Source organism: Ciconia boyciana, chromosome 1 (genome assembly GCF_034638445.1).
Source record: "Ciconia boyciana chromosome 1, ASM3463844v1, whole genome shotgun sequence".
Lineage (NCBI taxonomy): Eukaryota > Metazoa > Chordata > Aves > Ciconiiformes > Ciconiidae > Ciconia > Ciconia boyciana.
The window spans coordinates 134164271-134182628 of NC_132934.1; the positions used below are offsets into that span (position 1 = coordinate 134164271).

Consider the following 18358-nt stretch of genomic DNA (forward strand, 5'->3'; position numbering starts at 1 on the left):
AACCCTGAATAGCTCAGCACAGGACACAGAAAAAAAATCTTTATGCTTCTGATCTTGGGAGAACAAGTCCAAGCAGCTGCAGGGCAACTCTACTGAAGGTACAAGGACCAAAGGAATACACTGATCTTATCTCCTGATGCTCCCAAGAACTAGAGCTCATTTCTGAGCAGATGACCAAACAATCGGGAGAAGCACAGAAACAAAACTGAGATGTTCTTCTCAATCCCAGAGTTTTACACAATCGCCACTGCACAGTACTGCAAATTCATGAAAAAAAGAGGAAACTAAAACCAACAGTAATGTCTTAACACGAATATGCTTATATTTTATTACAGTTGCCAAAATGAACAGTTGATACTGCAAAACAAAACAAAACAAGAGATAACAACCAACAATCCATACTACTGCTTTTTTTCCCCCTGCAAAACAGCAAAGAAAAGCTCTGTACTAGAGGGACAACAGTTTTCACTAGTCAATTATTTTAGCTGATCACAAATACCAGGGATTTTGAGACTAGGACGCGTGGCACCCCCTGAGTGAGAATGATTTTTTTCTTAAACTGACAGTTATGCAGGTGAAGAAAAGCCTCCACGGAAAAGTGAGTCTATTAAAACATGTATAAAATTATGGAAGCTTTGTTATAAAAATGCTTACACATGCCACAATAGCATGTTGTTTGCTTATTTTACCATTAATAAGTATACAGTATAGTTAAAGTGGTAAAGCTTTCTCGTCCAGACAAGGCCAAAATCAGTAAAGACTCCCATCCTACAGATACCGCATCTGTCCTAGAAAAATGCTCCTGCCTGAAGGAAATGTAATCCTTATATGACTAAGAGCATCCTTTGTACCCTACACAGACTTTGAGATCTCTCTTATTTTTTGTCCTCTCTGGAATTCCCCACCACCACAGACCTGAAAGCCTGACGCATCACAGCAAGGCTGTCATCAACTTTTCTGTTTAGAAGAGTACCTAAGGGACAAAGCACAGCCACCAGCACAGAAACTGATTTCCAGCATCAGAACCATTAAACTTCCTATTAAAGTCCCCCTAGGTTGCTTAATGGTCCTGAGCACTTAACATGGCACAGTTACACTGATATCACATAAGGCAGATATATATCGACCACTATGGTTAATGTTGCAAATCTAACAGAATATTTCCTGTCATTTTTTTTTTAATTGTACTTATGACAGTGCTGTTATTCTCAGGAGTGAATCAGAAGATGATTTTCACACTAGGCTAAACTGCATCTGTAAAAGAAATTGTTATCAGTTGCAGAAGATCTCTACACCAGCAAGTACCTGTTAAATTCACGTTATTATTGCATTAGAGGGATGTACAGCCTCAGGCTGCAGATAGAATGATGGTTCAGCATCATTTGATTACTGCTGAAGTGCAGAAAGAATACCATCCAGCAGCTGGAGAGGACAAAACATTGTCAAACAAGCACACAAAATTATAAGCCAGCTTTGGGGTAGCAAAGCCTGGCTCCACACCAATGTGTATTGATGGTTGTAGCTTGAGAAAGAGTACAGCTCCTTATGCCCACTCCAACCTTTTGCACCCTCAGAAATATTCCCAACTTGTCTCCAAGGCCTGACAAGGCACATATATGCATAGCATACAAACCCAAAGAGGAAGGACCGCTTCCCAGTTACAGGTAGATCTGGGACTCCAGATGTTTCCATTCTGCTTCCACTGTGCTACAGCACTGATGCTGCTATGACTGCCAAGTAGCATACACAAAGCTGAGGGCTACCCTTAGACCAGTCAGCTTGGATGCCCGTAGCCACAACTAAGTGCTCCTGCTTCTTAGTCACCAGTTTCTTGTGACTTGTGTCCTGGCTTGGTAGCCAAAAAGAGCCTTCCTTTTCAACCATGGCTGTTCACCATAATAATCTCCTAAGACTATGCACAGTGCCACGTAACATGGCTCTCGACAGACCTGTAAATTGTGCTTTAATGACAAACCTTGAAAGAGAATACAAAGAGTCTGAACAAAGGTCTGAGCCAATCCTGGAACCTTTTGCCTGTGCAAAGCCTGGTGTGTTCATACCAGGGTGTGATATGATTAAAAGCAGGGGGATGATGCATTAGTTTTTTAATTGAACATTTAACCAGGTACTGTGGAGTCTTTCAACTGACAGCCTCAGTGACTGTCAGGGAGAATTTCAGGCCAGGCACTTAGTATGGCAGAAAATGGATTCTGAGAGTCTGAGAATTGTAATAGCTCTGCTTTATTACACTCGTTTCATAATCGGGGTCACTCAGCAGCAGGGAAGCTGGGGCAGTTTGCCCAGGAATCCTGTGTTGTGAAAGGCCATAAAAGGTCCCCCTCAATACCTTACCCCATACGCTTTGCCAGTGACAGAGCGAGCGCAGACACATCTGAAATGTAGCTTCTGTCCCAGATGCTGTGAATCTTTTCCAACCCAATCTGTAGATGTTAGAGGTGGTCTACTGTTGCCTTCTGACCTCAGCCAGCATCTAAAAGCTATGCACTCTTTTAAAAAGAAGATAATTGGAAAATAATTTTCTCTGAACAAGTATTTTGACAACAGGACCGGGGGGAAACGTTACCTTGCAATCCTCTTCTGGTGCTACAGGGAGAACAACCCCTGACCCTGAAGACAAAGCCAGCACTCACCTTTCTCTGACCTTCTGTCAGGTACAGAACTGCTGCACCCCATGGTTCCAACGATGCTGCTCATCAGTTTTAATTGCTGCTGACATGAAGCATGTTTCTCTCAGCTGTTAGCATTACACACATTTCCTGTGTTTTTCCTTCACTGATAAGGATTATACCCCTCTGGGCTCCTGGGCTCTTCCTAGCATTCCTAACAAGGACAGGATTGAGAGGGAGGGAGAGAAAAAAAAAAAAAGTGCTTGACAACACAGAACCTAAAGTACCTACAGCTCATAACAAATTACTGTACAGCGTGTCATACACAAACTGGACCTGATGAACCATACTAGGTTTCTTTTTCACATCCAATCACTACCAGCTTGCATTCAAGACAGGTGAACTCAGTAATTAATACAGTTTACTCCTTACATGTTAGCTGAAAGTTAATGTGCACCAGTGATTTCTTAATCTGAAGCATAGCTATTTAAAGCCTTACTACTAGGGACAAAGGACTACAAAGGCATATTACTCTTCATTCTTGTGATCTGAAAATCAGAACTGCAGAATTTTAAGGACTTTAAATTACATCTGATACTACTGCTAAAAAAACCCCAAACCGCAGCCCTCCTAACACTCTATTGATTTGAAAAGGTGCCCTACCACCCCATTTATCACTTTATCCCTCAGTGACACCACCACCAAATTTACAAGGAGAGACAGTGCCATGGCAAATTGCTTCATTATTAGTTTTCATTTCAATAAAACATGCAATTCGCTGTTGCATTTCTACTGAAACGCTCTAAATAAAAGATTTGGTTTCATTAAATAAATGAACAAAGTACATTTTGCTGTGTGGCCTTTTGCATTTTTCTCCTGGCACTTGCTCAGCTCTTCTAACTGGTATCATTCACTAATGCAATACACTTCCTAATCAACAAGTTCAAATGAATACAATTCCCCTGAGATACAAAATGGGTTAATTTCTAAATAACAAGAAAGTCACTGATGCTCTTATAGAGACTGAACTTTGTTTTAGCTAAAGATTTCTTGTATGATCACACTGACCCCTCTCTCTCTGCCTCCAGGGATACGTGTTTCTCTCTAGCATGTCTGACATGTCTAAAATATTGCATTTATCGTTTGGTTTCATTGATATTCATTTTCTTTTAACTTGAGTTTTAAAACAAAGAAGAAATTCATCAGCATAAAATGAATGCTTAACTACTGTTCTTTTCCCTCGGCTTTACTAGCAGAAGTAAAAATAACAGGAGGATAAGAGAGGGGAAAACATAAATGCATAACTAGACTATTTCCAATTTCAATAGTTAGGATACATTTATTGTTGTGGGACTATTTACATTTTTTATATATTTAGTATATTATATTAATATTGCATAACTGTTTATAATTGTGGGACTATTTTCAGGGTCCCACAACACAAGGGTGTCCTACACTTGAGCTGAATCTGCCAGTATTTATTTCAGGAAAGAAGGATTTTAGGGTTTTTTTCCCCACAATAGACTGCTTTTCTTCCCTCTGAAGGAGCAATCATGAAATTCAAAAAAGTGCTGTTACATTAATTTTGAGCCAATCAATGGCTTTGACAGCATCAAATACAGCACTGATATTGCTAATAGCTCAAATTCGTCTTCTCTCCAAACAATGGTTGTTCTGCTGAATACCATCTCCTCACTTGCCCTCTTAGGACAATCTCAAGTCTTCATTAGTCCATCTCAAACCAGCCAGCCATGACTGGAATTGTGATCTGAAGACTAGGACCAAGAGCAAAATAGAGCTTACAATCTAAGTCCTATTGCAGCGAGACCATCTTCATTAAAGGGCAGGTCAGCGTGTGCCCAGCAACCAGGCAACAGGAGCCCCAAACAGAACCATCACGCCTCTCAGGACTCCACCCAAGCCATAGCAAACAATGCGCTGACCCAAGAAATGGGGATCTGAATCACTGTCGCACCTTACTTTCAACGACTTAAGCTTTTCTCCCAGTCATCCCCACTTTTCCTTCCACCTACCCCTAAATTCACGGACTTCTAGCACTTCCTTGATCAAAGAAATAGAAAAGATAGAGACATAGGAGAAGAAATTTTATGGTTACAGCAGTAAATGAAGCCTGAAACATACACTCAAAGTTTGGAGGAAAACTTACACAAATATATCCTATCAGTAAACCTCTTAAAAAGGCCAAATCTGGACATCAAAGAGCTAGTCCAAGGGAATAATCATCCCCTTCAGTCCCAAATGTCTGCATCCTAAAGTGGACATGGCAAACATTCAAACTACTACCCTCTTTCCTGATGGAAATATTTCCTATTTCCTGTTGGCTTCTCAGGTGGCTACAGAGCCACCCTGACCACCAACCTGCATGTCCACACTCCAGACCAGCCACACCTATTGAAGACACCAGCAAGCAGGTTCTCCACCCAGGCCCAGCAACTTCACTTTCTGCCCTTCTGGTGATACCAAAGAATCGTGAACAAGGGGAACAAGCCACTGTGGAAAGAGCCACAGGCCATGGCTCTTCGTTGCTCTTAATTGAGCTGCTCCAAAGGAAGAAATCCCTCCCCTCCTGCCCCCCCCAGATATGTTGGTTCAAGCCAACTCCCGCTCCATGCCAAACCCTGCCTTCCTGGGCAAATGCGTAGAAAAATACCAGGCAAAGCCCATGAAGACCTTCCATGGGGAAAAAGGCTGAAAAACAAGCATTTACAACATTAGAGTAATTTCTGTGAGCTATTTACTATGCAGTGTAGCAAGGTCTGGTGAAGAATCATTTGCCATTACAGAATTCCCCCAAACGTTGGCTGATGAAACGGAAAGCTGGGCTTTTACCAAGGTATTGAAAAAGGCTTCAGAGATACAAGGTAGCTGGATGAGAATTTGGGACATAATGCTGTGTTAGCATTCTGGATACTACACCACTGACTTACCCTAAGAGAGAATGTGTCGTGTCGACTAAAAAGCAGGCAATAACTCAATTTCCTCAAGCCAGTGATCTGTCCCGTTTTTAGATATAACTCCAAGAAATTGCTACATTTCTCTCGGTTCAACAAAAAGGCAATTTTGTGATGGACAGGCACTGAATACACAGCCCATCCACTGAAGCAAAATAAAATGTCATTCCAACCATGCCAATAGACATGCACCAAGCTAAGCTGGAGTGGCACATACTGCTCTTTTTCTGGATAGGAGTCACTGAAGGTTACACTGCAGCAAGTGCTCAGAAATTTGGGTTTCAGAACCTGAGCTGTCTAGACCCTGATTTACAGAGATAATGAATCAGCACCATTTGATCCGGATGTAATAGGTGCTGCCCAAAATCAGTCATGCCTTCACTTTGTCAGTCACGTAAAGACCAGGCTGCCTCAAGAATAATGGAAATCTTGTAAAGATTTATAGCTGACTTTTAATGAAATCAGGCTGCAGGTCCTTTGGGCAGAGAGCCATCCTTTCAAGCATACCTTATCTTTTAAAATTAGATGAGCTGTGCTACTGGCAGACAAGTGTAAGCTAGGTCAAGCCTGAGGATAAGGAAGCCATATGAATAAGAGCCACTAGGCTTTAACGTCTTATTCTAGCTCCGTTCCATTTGTTTCTTACCTTTGATAAGCAAAGAATGAAAGGTTCCTCCCTTTATTTTTGTTGGTATGGGATTTCCACAATTATGCTACCTTCCCCACAAGTTGTTTCAATGACTATCTCCAGCAATGTGCCTCCTTTCCCTACTTAACCCTTTCTCAACCATATTTATGAACAGGTGATTATGATCTCCTCCCATAATATGTCTTGGAAGGTACATGTGGTTGGAGAGGTGATGAGATAGGGACAGTTTTCTCCATAAAGATCAGATGGATGGATGGATGGGTGGATGCTTCCAATAACAGGGGTTTTCCTTTGATGTCTTCTTACTATCAATTTTTTAATTTTCTGTGACCCACAGACTTCCTTTAGAGTTGTTTTCCTTTGGAAATGAGGACTGCAGAGGACTGAGAAACAGATGCTGTAACATGGGTTTATGATGGATTTGTTTCTGTGTGTTGCTGAGGGAATGAAGCAGGAAAGAGCAAAATACCCTACAGAAGAGAACCCAGACATTAAATCACAACACCCAGGTTAGCACCTGCAGAGCGACAGCTCTTCAAAACTGTCTTGTTGCCAAAGTTGGGATTGTCAAGGATGGGAATCTAGAGATGACTTAAAGATTTAATTAGCTAAAGGACCCACCCTGCAGAAAATGGGATGAAGCAGCCACAGTCAACTAACAGAGTGAAAGAAAACCTGGCTATGGCACGCAAGAGCTGTAATTTTGACACCAATGCTGAATTTGGTCTGCCAAGGGGCTGATATGAGAACATCAAACATAGGCAAAACAGTATGTGTTTAGGTCTCTGTTATTTTACATCCATGGGACAAACTGACATTTCTATTAAGGGACTCCTAGTGATTATACATATGTGAAAGAAAGAAATGAGAAAGCCTTATTGTTTACAGATAATTTCTTCAGCCTGCTCAGAGAAGCAAGGCCAAGCTCAATACAGAACTGATGGAATCATTTCTAGCAATGGCCGTGTTAATAGATCTCGGTGTTTGGGCCAGGAATCAATAGAGAATGGATGTAGTAAGATACCGGAAAGCCAGAAAAGCCTGAAAGAATAGGATGAAGACAGACCAGCTCATTAAGGTAGACTCATATTCCTGAGCCCAAAAATGCACTCCAAAAAGAAATAAAAGGAAGAGCTGCAAAGGTGTGAACATGCAGAGATTGTTCACGCAATCGTTGAGTAACTGCATGCAAATCCAAAGAGGATCTGTAGAAAAATGATGTGAGAATGCCAGTCCATGTTATTGACAATCAATAAAGGATACATTTACACAAAATGTTTGCACTTTTTTGTGCAGAAAATAAACAAACAAAGCAAACAGCCTCATTTTTTGCACAGCAAGACTCTGGGGAGAATGTTTTTAAAAAAGAGGGGGAGTAGCAAATACAAGTGCACAAATGGGGTGCAGATCACCTTGAAGTAAAAGCAAAGCCATCATGTCACTTTCCAGAAATGTTAAACGCCTCTGGGGGGAGATTCCTTCAGGGAGCAAGGAGAAAACCAAAAATCCTGAAGCAAAGTTAGTTCTAGTAAACTGGACCCAACCAGAGTGTAAAAGTCAACAACGGTTGTAGCTTATTATCCTGGAGGGAAAGGAAAATCTGAATCACGCACTGTCGTGCAGTTAATGAGCAGGGTCTTAATGACATCCCATTTAATTATCCTTACTTAAAGGGAATTGGGAAAGTGGTGAAAAAGCAAAGCTCCAGAATAGACTAAATATGTGTTGAAATCTGAGCCACTTTAAAAATGAAGTTTATGCTTCAGCTGAAATTCATACTGGCTTCAATAAAGTTGAAGTTAAGCATCAGAACAAGTTCAAAATTATCATCATAAAAATACTTTTTTCCTACAACAAAAAGTACATGAAATACAGTAGTCTCAAAGCTGTTTGATCTCATCTGTACTCAGAAGTTCTGGATAACTGATCCAGTCCAGGTCAAACTTTATAGCTTGAAACACACTGATTTTTCTCAGGGTAAAATCATAAATAGTCCCACATACATCTGTCATTCCCTACAGACTTAGAATTAAGTCAATGCGCTCTTTAAAAGTGAGCTAAAAAAAATTATATCTATATATATACCCCACCCAAAGACATTACCTGTTTTTTCTTTCTGCTTCAGCAATACCAAGATTTTTTCCAAAAGAGTACCTTTAGAAGATGCTTTTTTTAAGAGAAAGCAGCCCCTTTTCAGAAGCAGAACTGCACAATGAGGGGTGCAGCTCTGCAGAACAGGTGCTCCAATTCTCTCTGGGGCTCTGGAGCTCAGGAGCTGCAATGCACTTGCTCTCCACCTATTTATACAGCTTCCCGAGAGGAAATTTCTTGAGCACTGCTCTTCAGAAACAGTCAGGGGAAAACGCCGTTTTCATCGTCCAGCCTGATGTGAAAGCTCATGGCTGCAGCCCTCCAGCTGCGCTGTACGCATGCTGTTGAAGAGCAGTTTTGTCACCATGCCTCCCGAATCTCAGGCAGAGAAAGGGATGGGCTGAAGTTATCTGCTTCCCATCTGAAGTCACATGATCTCTTTCAAGAGGAACAGCCTTTCTGCTGTGTTGAGGCAATGATTTGCATTTCAGCAGATCTACCACACCGGAAAAAACCATAAGGGCTATCCAGGTATTTGGCTATCTGATGTGACTGGCATGGTTATGAAAGCCCTTAAGGAAAAAAATACTGAATTTACCACGAGGCATTGTATCTGCATACTAGTGATACAGGTGTTCTCCAAAACGCTCAGTCATACCCAGATAATGGGACAAGTACGAAGCACTCAAATCTTGCACTCAGAAGCACGGCGCTAATGCCTGTACACTTCATTTCTTCATGTGCATGCACATGTTCTCCCCATAAATGTGTGACTGGAATTCAGTGGACTCGGTTCATATTTTGGCTCGTCTGCTCCTCATTCAACAACTGGAAAGGATCAGACAAGCCGAGAATGCTGCAGCATTGCTCCCCTGTGCAGTCAGGAAGCCGTGGCGCTGCATGCTTTGAAATCAAACCCCGACCCAGGGCAGCAGGGCCCACACCGGTGACCTAGCTCCTTGCCATGCTGACCACGGGCTCTCAGTCACTGCACAGGTGCTCGGGGAAGGGCTGAGCTGTCACGGCCAAGGCGATTTGTTACTGCCCACTGCTAGCACAACAGCCCCTGAGGAATCTGCCGCTTCTGGCACGGGGCAGTATATCAATAGCATGGGGACACTGCGATTTTGAACACACACACACACCCCCCACCAAACCACTCAAAAATATTACGTGTCAGTAGAAGTACGGTATTGTAATATCACCAGTATAGTCTTGGGCCCAGTCCTCAGCATCACCCATCCTATACACCACCTTTACCCCCAGTCTGTCCTTCCATCCCTCTCCAAAAGCCAGGGAGGGGCTGCTTCCTGCCGTGCAGAGTGATGGAACAGAGTACAGCAGCCACTTCTATGGGGTCAGCGTGGGAGACTGTGGTTCCAAAGAGGACCACAGGTTATAAAGCATGCTGTGGTGGGAGGAAGCTCCACATGGATGGGCACAAGATGGGAATCACTGTGCCCCGTGCTCTGCAGCCTCTCCCACTTGACGGAGTCCCACCAGTACTGGATAGGGAGCAAAAGATTTCTGAGAAGAGACAAATAAAGCAAGATCTTCACCCTCCTGCCCCTGCCCCAAAGGTCTAATAATAGCGTAACGTGGTATTTCCAGGAAATTTTTGCCATCAGTTTGGTGACAGTTCTAAAGGCATCAGCCACCACCGTGAAGGACAGCATGATCAAATTGTCTTTTGGGACAGACAGACAACTGCCCTTACTGTGACAGAACAGATACATATATTTAAAGTGCTAAACCAGAAAAGCAGAAGGCACTGTGTGAATGCACTGGTTTGATTGACTGAGCTAGTCCTTTGAGGTTCTGGAGTCCCAGACACAAGCTTCCACTTTCAAAGCTGTTCCTCTCCTGTGAGATGAGGCAGTAAACGGAATACATACCAGGCGTGATAATTCTGCATGACCCAGAAGAGTTTTGATATTTGTTTTTCTGGCAGGATGCACTTTCCCTGATCAGAGTTACAGTAGCTAATCATTTATGTATGATCACGCTGTTCTGCCAAAATGCATGCAAGCAAAAATACATCATAACCTTTCTCCACTGCACTCTGGGGATACACATTATTTATAAAACATTTATGGTACCTGATAAATTCATCTATATTGGCATTTACCAAGATCTCTGCATAATGAGAGGCTATAAGGTTTGTTCCAATGGCGAACAAATCCATCAGAGATGTTTCATCCGAGATCAATGGGAGAGGGATCAAACCCTTAGCTGTTAGGTTCTGTAGGACATAAAGCCTCCACTGCATGTTTTCTTTTGTTATTCACGGAAGTTGTTCGTCCTCTGTCTAGTGGTCTGACGCGACCCAGCAACCTGATAAAGAGTCAGTCTTGCTGGACTGAGCCACCTCTCCAGTTACCTATGGGGATCACAATAACATGCAACTTGAGGAAATACAAATGTGCTTTCCAAATTAACCTTTCCCATTCAAGTCCAAGGACATAGGCTGTACCAAACAAGACCATTCACCTTTCTACATAGGGCAAAGAGAACATACCAGTCCCACCAACAAGGTCACACATACTACCGCTTTTTTGTTCAGCAGTCATGTATCACACGCACACTTAAGATGCTGAAAAGGGTTTTAGCAAACATCAACAGCTGCAACAGAAAGTAGGCCAAAATTCTGACAATGTTGTTGAGCAGTCTAGCATGACAAGAAAAAAAAACAGTTATGTTGCTAGCGCAGAAATCAGGACATCCTTTTACAAGCAGCCCTTCTTGATGTAATACCATGTATTCTGTTTTCCGAATACTTTGGAAACATAAACCTCCTGAGCAAGCCTCCATTCAGGCATTCCACATACATAATTCAAATTCTGCTTCAGGCCTATTTCTCAGAAGCACCCACTACAAAGTGATGTAACCGATATTTTTCAGAAAGACTGAAGATAATCATAGTTGAAGTGCATGTGCTCCTCCTGAGCCCTGGCCGTGGTTCCCCTCCTCTTACCCTACCAAGCTCAAAGAAGTATTTTTATGTGACCCAACAAAGTATTTTAAAGTACTAGCCAGGGGAAAAGTCCCTGCCTGAGAGACCTGGATGTCCAGTCCAGAAAGAATAAAAGGATAGAAGAAATGAAAAGAGAAATAAATGTCCAGAACAATTTTAAAATCTGTCTCAGTCAGTGAGATAACAGAAATCTGTTCTCACAAATCAGGAGTAGGTTAATTTGGGTGAACAGGAAAAGAAATCTCCCCCTCTCCCCCGACAATTCAGGGTGAGATGATGAATAAAAGACATCAAAACTAGTATCCTTGGCAAAAAGAACACAAAATCAGAAATGCGAAATAAGGGCAGCTGTAGGGCCTCCAGATTCCTGAAGGCCAAGAAACTACACCAGAACACTATGAAAGCATCAGGATACCTTCTGTAAAAATGAGAACAAATTTTTTAAAATAGGAAAATTTCCCAAATTATCAGTTGAATGCAGATTATTCTGAGAAGCAATGACTAATGACCTAATTTGCACAACTCTACCTCCTTTGCAAGTTAGCTTCAGCCTCCACTTAGGGCCTATAGAGATGATAGCTATCTACAGCACTCGGGTTTTGCTAAATCTTAGTAAAGCAACATGAGGAAAAAGAAACGGGCACAAGAATTGCCTTATGACGGCTTGATCTGCATTTTGTTGTTCTGGTGAACCATAAGCTGCACAGACAGTGCAAAACCTACATCTTGAAGCCTCAAGCTTACCAGACTGTCTCTTCCCAAAAGGCACCTCTGGATTAAATCAGGCTCTCCAGGTCAGGAGGGTACACAGATTCGACTCGCATACTAATGATCAGTATGTAAAAGGATTTTTAAAAAAAAATTTTTATTGTTTTTTTTAAAGACTGAGAACTGCCAACTACTAAGTGCAGCCATCACAAGGTAGGGGGTCAACAAACTCTATGGAAATAATTTTCTTCACCTGTGTTTTCATCTTATCCTTACAAAATTGCTTCTAATGACAAAAGGACAAAATTTTCTGCCTTGTAAATTACCTGCTGCTTCAGCAAAATAATATTGATTTAAAGAGTTAAGGCAACTAAAATATTTAGCTACAAACGATACTGTTTTGCTTACAGGCACCACATGCCTCTGAAAATGTACAAACTTACCTTTTATATTCCAAATATTAGTTTCTGTTTGCAACTTTTAACCACAGTCCTGTAAACACTGTGCAGGTGCCTTAATTTGAACTTCTACAAGCCACTCCCTGTGGGATGTGAGGATTTAGTATGGTGAGGAATGAGGTAATGCGAATAGTGCAAAACCCCAGCTAAAACATAATAGATGAAACAAGGCGATTACCGTGTGGTGTAACAGATGACAAAGAAGTCCCTGAACGAATGAATACCCGGTGCAGACGGGCACAGAACTGCACAGAAACAGCTGCGCTGCTCTGTACCCTCACAAAGAGCCATCTTCTGCAGCAGACGCACCACGAATCCACAACCTAAGTAATCTTGGATATTGCTGGATGGGAGCGGGAGGGTGAGTGGATAGTACGAGCAGCTCGATTAGCTTCCCTTTAGCAAAGACACCTACGCGCACCTCGGCCTTCTCGCACTACATCCACGTGTAACAAAACATTTTGTTGTTGTTGTTGTTGCAACAATACAATTGCAAAGGAGCACCAGGCACAACGGCCGCAGGCCGAGCTGCGCAGGACGAATCGCGGCCGTCTGGGGCGCGGGGGTGAGGCGGTGAGCGCGGGGAGCCCCCTGCTGGCGGCACCGCACCGGGAGCCGGCCACAGCCCCGCCCGCCCCACCACCTCCGCCGCCCCGCTCCGAGCGCCCCAGCCCAGCCACCCCCCCCGCTGCGGTCCCACCGCGCAGGCACAGGCGGGTTTTACGAGCTACGCGACGAGGTGGGGGAAAGGTCCCCGCTGTCAGGGCCTCTGCCCTGTGGTTAAAGGAACCTCCTCGGTCCTCTCAAGGCAGATTTTAGAAAGCCAATGCTCTCGCTTTCACGCCTCATTTTAAAAACGCTTATTGGTGTGTCCCATGCTGTGCCCGAGGGGGCAAATCATTCACTTTCGCAGATCCATTAGGCACCGCGCAACAGCTTCCTCAAGGGCATTACTGACACTGACAAACTTCGGGCTCTGCCTTCTCTCTCCACACGCCGTTTCAAACACCGTCTCCCCGTACCGAGGAAATCGTCTACACCTTCCTCCCCCACTGAAAAGAGAGCTAAACCACCCCGCAGCAGGCAGCGGAGCGCCTGCCCGTTGACTGATTTACACGAAATCCACGCAGGCAGGTTCCCCCGAAGCGGCCGGGGGTGTTGCTGGCACCTCTCACGGAGCTCAGCCTGCCTTCCCCATGCTTCGGTCAGCCCGCTGGGTGCCGAGATGTAACGCACCGACCCACCGACCTCTGTTCTCCACTTCCCTGGGAGAACACAGCAGCCGAGCAAATCAAAGGAGCAGCGGGATGCGCGGGAAGGCTTGCCAGCCATTTCCAAAGGGGGGGCTGCAGGCAATGACGTTAGGAGCGCACAGGCCGAAAGCAGAGATGTACCGAATACATGCAGGGCAAGGGAGTGCTCACAGTACCCGCTGCTTGCGGCCTAACGCCGTCACGGGGGGCCCCTGCCCTCCAGGATCGTTACCTGCCTCTCCGGGCCGGGTTTGGTGGGGCAGGTGTGGGCCCGAGGCTGCCCGCTGGAAGGCCCTAAGATGCAGGGGAACGCCTGCAGTAGTCGCAGAAAAACCTTACCTCTGCTTTCCCACACTATAAGAGCTATTAAAAGTGATTTACCCCATTCGCTGCTCCTCTGTAGCTATCTGAGGGGCAGAAAACGCATTAAAATAATTTTTAATTACTACGTTTTTAATTAACCAGCAATTAAATTAAAAAAAAAAAAGGCGGAAAAAAAAAAAAAAAGCCCGGGGGCTGCAGCTGCGGAGAGCTGGCCCGCCCTCCCTCAGAAGCTGGGCCCCACCGCCCAACGGCTCGCCGCGCGCCCAACGGCTGCCCGCCCACGCGGGTGCGGCGGGGGAAGGAGGCGCTCTAGCGTGTCGTCGATAGGGGCAGTGCTGGCAGGGTTGGTTTATGTGGCGGTTCCATAGTGTAGTGGTTATCACGTCTGCTTTACACGCAGAAGGTCCTGGGTTCGAGCCCCAGTGGAACCAACGCCAGCCGTATCGTTTTCTCATTTCATCCTTATTTTTATTTCATTATTTCCTTTAAAGCGACGAGTCCCGGTTTGCCTTTTTCTCCCCTCAAGACGGGCAACCTCGTAAGCACATAAAGAAAGGGCAGGCCCTGCTTGGGGCGGAGGAGGAGCGGTGTGTGACGAGGGGAGCAGAAAGGCCCCTCAAGCAGGAAACCCTGGCCTGGCAGAATCCTTTCCAGAGCCCCGCGCAATAACACATTTTTCTAAGAGTATGAGCATAATGTAGACAATGTTGCTGCAGTGCTTGCTTTTATCCCCTAAAAAGCTCCGTTTCCTGCAAGAACATCAACCAACGCAGAAAGACCCAGCAAGAGCTAGCTTGGGCCAGCACCCTGAGGCGCCGAAGCAGCTGGCGCTCTCTCCACCCGCCTGCCCGGCATGGCTCTGTGGGGCAGGATTTACAAGGTTTTAATCCAGTTGCTCACTGTACTGTACTCCCTGGGCACCATTTTGTGGTGGCCAGTAGCCCCCATGCCTCTGGTGCGGAGGGGAGGCCTGGGGTGGTGCAGGGGCTTTGGGCCTCTCTGCGCCGAGGCCTTGCTGAGCTGCGTGTCGCCCAGGCACGGGAATGGGTGGCTGGATGCCTCATAAAAGAGTGTCACCCCTCCTTTTAAGCCTGCTTGATCTAGAGGCCATTGGGAGCCATTTTGCGTCTTCCCCTGGGCCCCTTCTCACTGGTGCAGCTTCGGCCTGGGCTGGCTGCTGCGGGAATGCGCAGACGGGGCTTCTCCCTGCTACAGGTCAGAGGCTTCGTCCTCAGCGGGGCTGAACACCCGCCTGCAAGAGGAGCCTTTCCCCACCATGAGGGTGAGGGATCCCCGCCTTACTGCGGTCCCTTGGCCGGGTAACCAAGGAGACTGCAGAGACCAGAGGCAGCCATGGCGGTGGCGGGGAGAAGCCTCGGCCTGTGCCTCCTCCCAAGTGGGGCCAAGGGCGTGCGAGCAGCCACGCGGCGGTGGCGAAGGCTGCCATCCCCAAGGAGATGTCTCACCGGGGCAGACGGGAGCACTGTTGCTTTCACCTCTGTGTTCGGCAAAGTGTTTGAGCGCTGGGAAAAGGCCAGCACTTTTCACAGCAGACAGCTAGCAAGCATGGTTAACTCCGTCCTTGTTTTCCCCTGTACTGTGTGTATCGTTGTGTTTATTAATCGGGAGAAAGAGCCATGTCAGCATGCCTTGGAGCAGCTTAACTTTTGAATTATAACATGTTGTCTCATTTTGCATGTGCAAGCCTTTAGAAAAGGGTAACCTCTGGGCATGGATGCTGCCATGGCATCTGTCTGTGTGTGGGAGCCCTAACGAGTGCTGAGGCCAAGACGTCTCTGCAGGAGCAGGAGGAGGAGGGTCCCTTAGCTCCGCTGAGCTAAGGAGGAGTTTGCTCTTGAGTCTCTTTGCAGGATCAGAGCAGGAGGGTGTGATTTGCCTATCTTAAAGATGAAAGAGAAAAATTGGCTTAACTTACTTTAATCAGGATCTTATTAAGAACCTTACCTTAATCATCATCGTCTTAAGAAAACTATTAACCTTTGTCAGTGCTTGCTCTTACTAAAGAAACACTCTGGGGTATGGGCAAGCTGCAGTTAGTAATTGCAGTGCAATGCAGGGATACCTGGGCTAGGTTGTAAAAGCTCTTTTGGGTAGAAAGCACCCATATACCACATAGTGAAACCTAGAAGGATAAGGTCATAACATTAAGCACCATAATGACACTAAGAGCCTGTGTATCCTGCAGCCTGAAAGTGCAGACATACGCAGGTCTGGCCTTCCTCTCCTTAGCTTGGTTAGCGGTGTGTGCGTGGCCCACGGGAGGTGAAGCCAAAGTGATGTATGCCGCTTCTCAGGTAAACTGCCTTCCACAGCCAGGGTCCTTCAAGGATACAGGCTCAAAGCTGAATCAGCTATAAGCCAGACTTCTCCTAATGTAGTGTATGCAAGCCTTCAGTATAGGTACTTCCCATCTAATAGGGATGGTGATCCCACGGTGCCTACTCTGCTGACAGCCACAGCTCCCCCAGGTGCATGCATTACAGGCAGTGGGCCTGATCCTGGTAGCCAGCACAGGGTAACTATCTGCATCGTGTTTTCTTACATTTAGGAAAAAAACCCTCCTTTTCAGAAGAGGACTTAAGTTCACACTTCAGACTCGTGGAAAGAATGTTTTATTTCAAGAGCCAGCTCTTCAGTGTGTGTAGACCATCGTAGCTCCATCCATTTCAAGGGGATCCAGCTCCTGATGGTTTGACTCAAGCTCTGAAAGCGTTGGCAGTCTTGTGCTCTTGGCACATCACTATCCTGCTTCTGAGAGATGCCTGTGGTTCACACTTACATGTGTAAATGTGTACGTTCCCTAACTGTGCTAAAACCAAAGTACACGAGTCACACATATGCGCTGAGACATTGCACGTCGTGTGTGTTCAGGTCCCAGACGCATGAATCGTGTGTGCTGCTCTGATTTAGCTGTCTGGCACTCTGACTTTGGGAGAAACACAAAATCGCTACGTGGAATTGCGCTTCTCTCTTGACGTGAGCGCTTTTGCCTCCTGCTTCCCCTCTGAGGGCACATGCTTGCGCACGCTGACAGTTGGTCAAGCGCCAGGGAGGTCTCCATGCCCATGTGTGTGTTTTGAGGCTCATGGCTCTCTTTGAGAGCACAGCTCTGCCATGCTCAGAAGTAAATTCATTTCCCATAAGGAGAAAGCTACGGGCAGAAAGTGTTAAGTCTGCATAAGATGCTCGCATGGGGCTCCTCAAAAGGTGCTGAGCTATATCTGTATCTGTTAACAAAGCAAGGCCAAGGTATGGACTGGAGCACTGGCCTCCAGTAATCCATGCTGTTTAATTCTTAGCAAACTCCTGGTAAAAGTGTGGTTCAGGCCAGCTAACCCAGCTGGGGAAGGACACGTGCCAGGGAGCATCCCCAGGCAGGATGTCGAACAGCCTCCACTCGGCTTCGTTCCCCCTGCTGCCATCCCAGGGGCTTCGCACCCTTACATACCCCCATGCCTTCACATCACGCCCCTGGAAACGCAAGCTGTACTCTCAACTTCACAGACTAAAAGCATCCCAATGGTGCAGGGTGGCCTTTGTGTTATTTCCCACAATCTGGGGGAAGAAAACACACCAAGATATCTGAGGGCCATGAAAACATACCAAAATGTCTTAAGGCCCATGAGACACGCGCTGGACCTGGAGAAGATGTGTAGCCAAAAGAGTGAGCCTGCCCAGACAGTTCCTGCCTGTGTTTTACATAGCAGTGTGGATGTCACCAAACTGTCCTTTGGACCATTTGTACCAGCCATAGTCTTGTTCCATAATCAAAGCCAGGCTAATTGTTATCCTTTTTAAAATTTTATTTTTATTTTTTATAAAGGGCAAATGTAGCCCTTTCTGGTGCTGTATTGTGTATTGGCTTTAAAATGTTTTCTGTCTTCTGTACCTGAAAGTATTTTTATGCTTGCTAGGAATTAACTACATGATCCATTAAGCAATGTTGTCTGCAGTGGCAGCACGGTTTTGTTGTTTCCAGTTATTAAAATGAAGGACCATCAACACCATTAGACACAGAGGGTCTGAACCACATAGTATTTATACAGAGCCTTTAATTTCAAGGCTCTTCTACTCTTCATGTGAACCAATTTGATTTTTTGAATGCTACAGACACATTTTTAAACAAAGGCTGCCCTTCTTTCTGGGGGGAGGGAATTTTGTAAGTGGGGAGCTACCAGTCTTGAGGGTGTCCCTTTGGATGAAATGTTCTTTGATAATAGCTGTGCTATTTCTGAACATGATCCCTGAGCTACTGCATTTCTTACACAAAATCAACACCTA

At 45.3% G+C, this 18358-nt stretch overlaps 1 protein-coding gene and 1 non-coding gene across 4 annotated transcripts in view; one reads left to right on the forward strand and one right to left on the reverse strand.

Moving 5' to 3' along the window:
* The window catches only part of PPEF1 (protein phosphatase with EF-hand domain 1), a 42240-nt gene extending 28111 nt beyond the window's left edge, over positions 1-14129 (reverse strand). Inside the window, exons 1-2 of one of the 3 annotated variants that reach the window (XM_072852622.1) lie at positions 13965-14129; positions 2652-2841 (exon numbers count right to left, since the gene is read on the reverse strand). In XM_072852622.1, the coding sequence (XP_072708723.1) occupies positions 2652-2715 (64 nt within the window). In that variant the 5' untranslated portion in view covers positions 2716-2841; positions 13965-14129. Of the gene's footprint in view, positions 1-2651; positions 2842-13715; positions 13816-13964 lie in introns of those variants that run through there. The other 2 variants (XM_072852631.1, XM_072852641.1) reach the window with 2 other exon arrangements.
* Positions 14130-14414: 285 nt separating this feature from the next.
* Positions 14415-14487, forward strand: TRNAV-UAC (transfer RNA valine (anticodon UAC)). Its single transcript has one exon. It is a non-coding gene; the product is annotated as a tRNA-Val (tRNA).
* The last annotated feature ends 3871 nt before the right edge of the window (positions 14488-18358 follow it).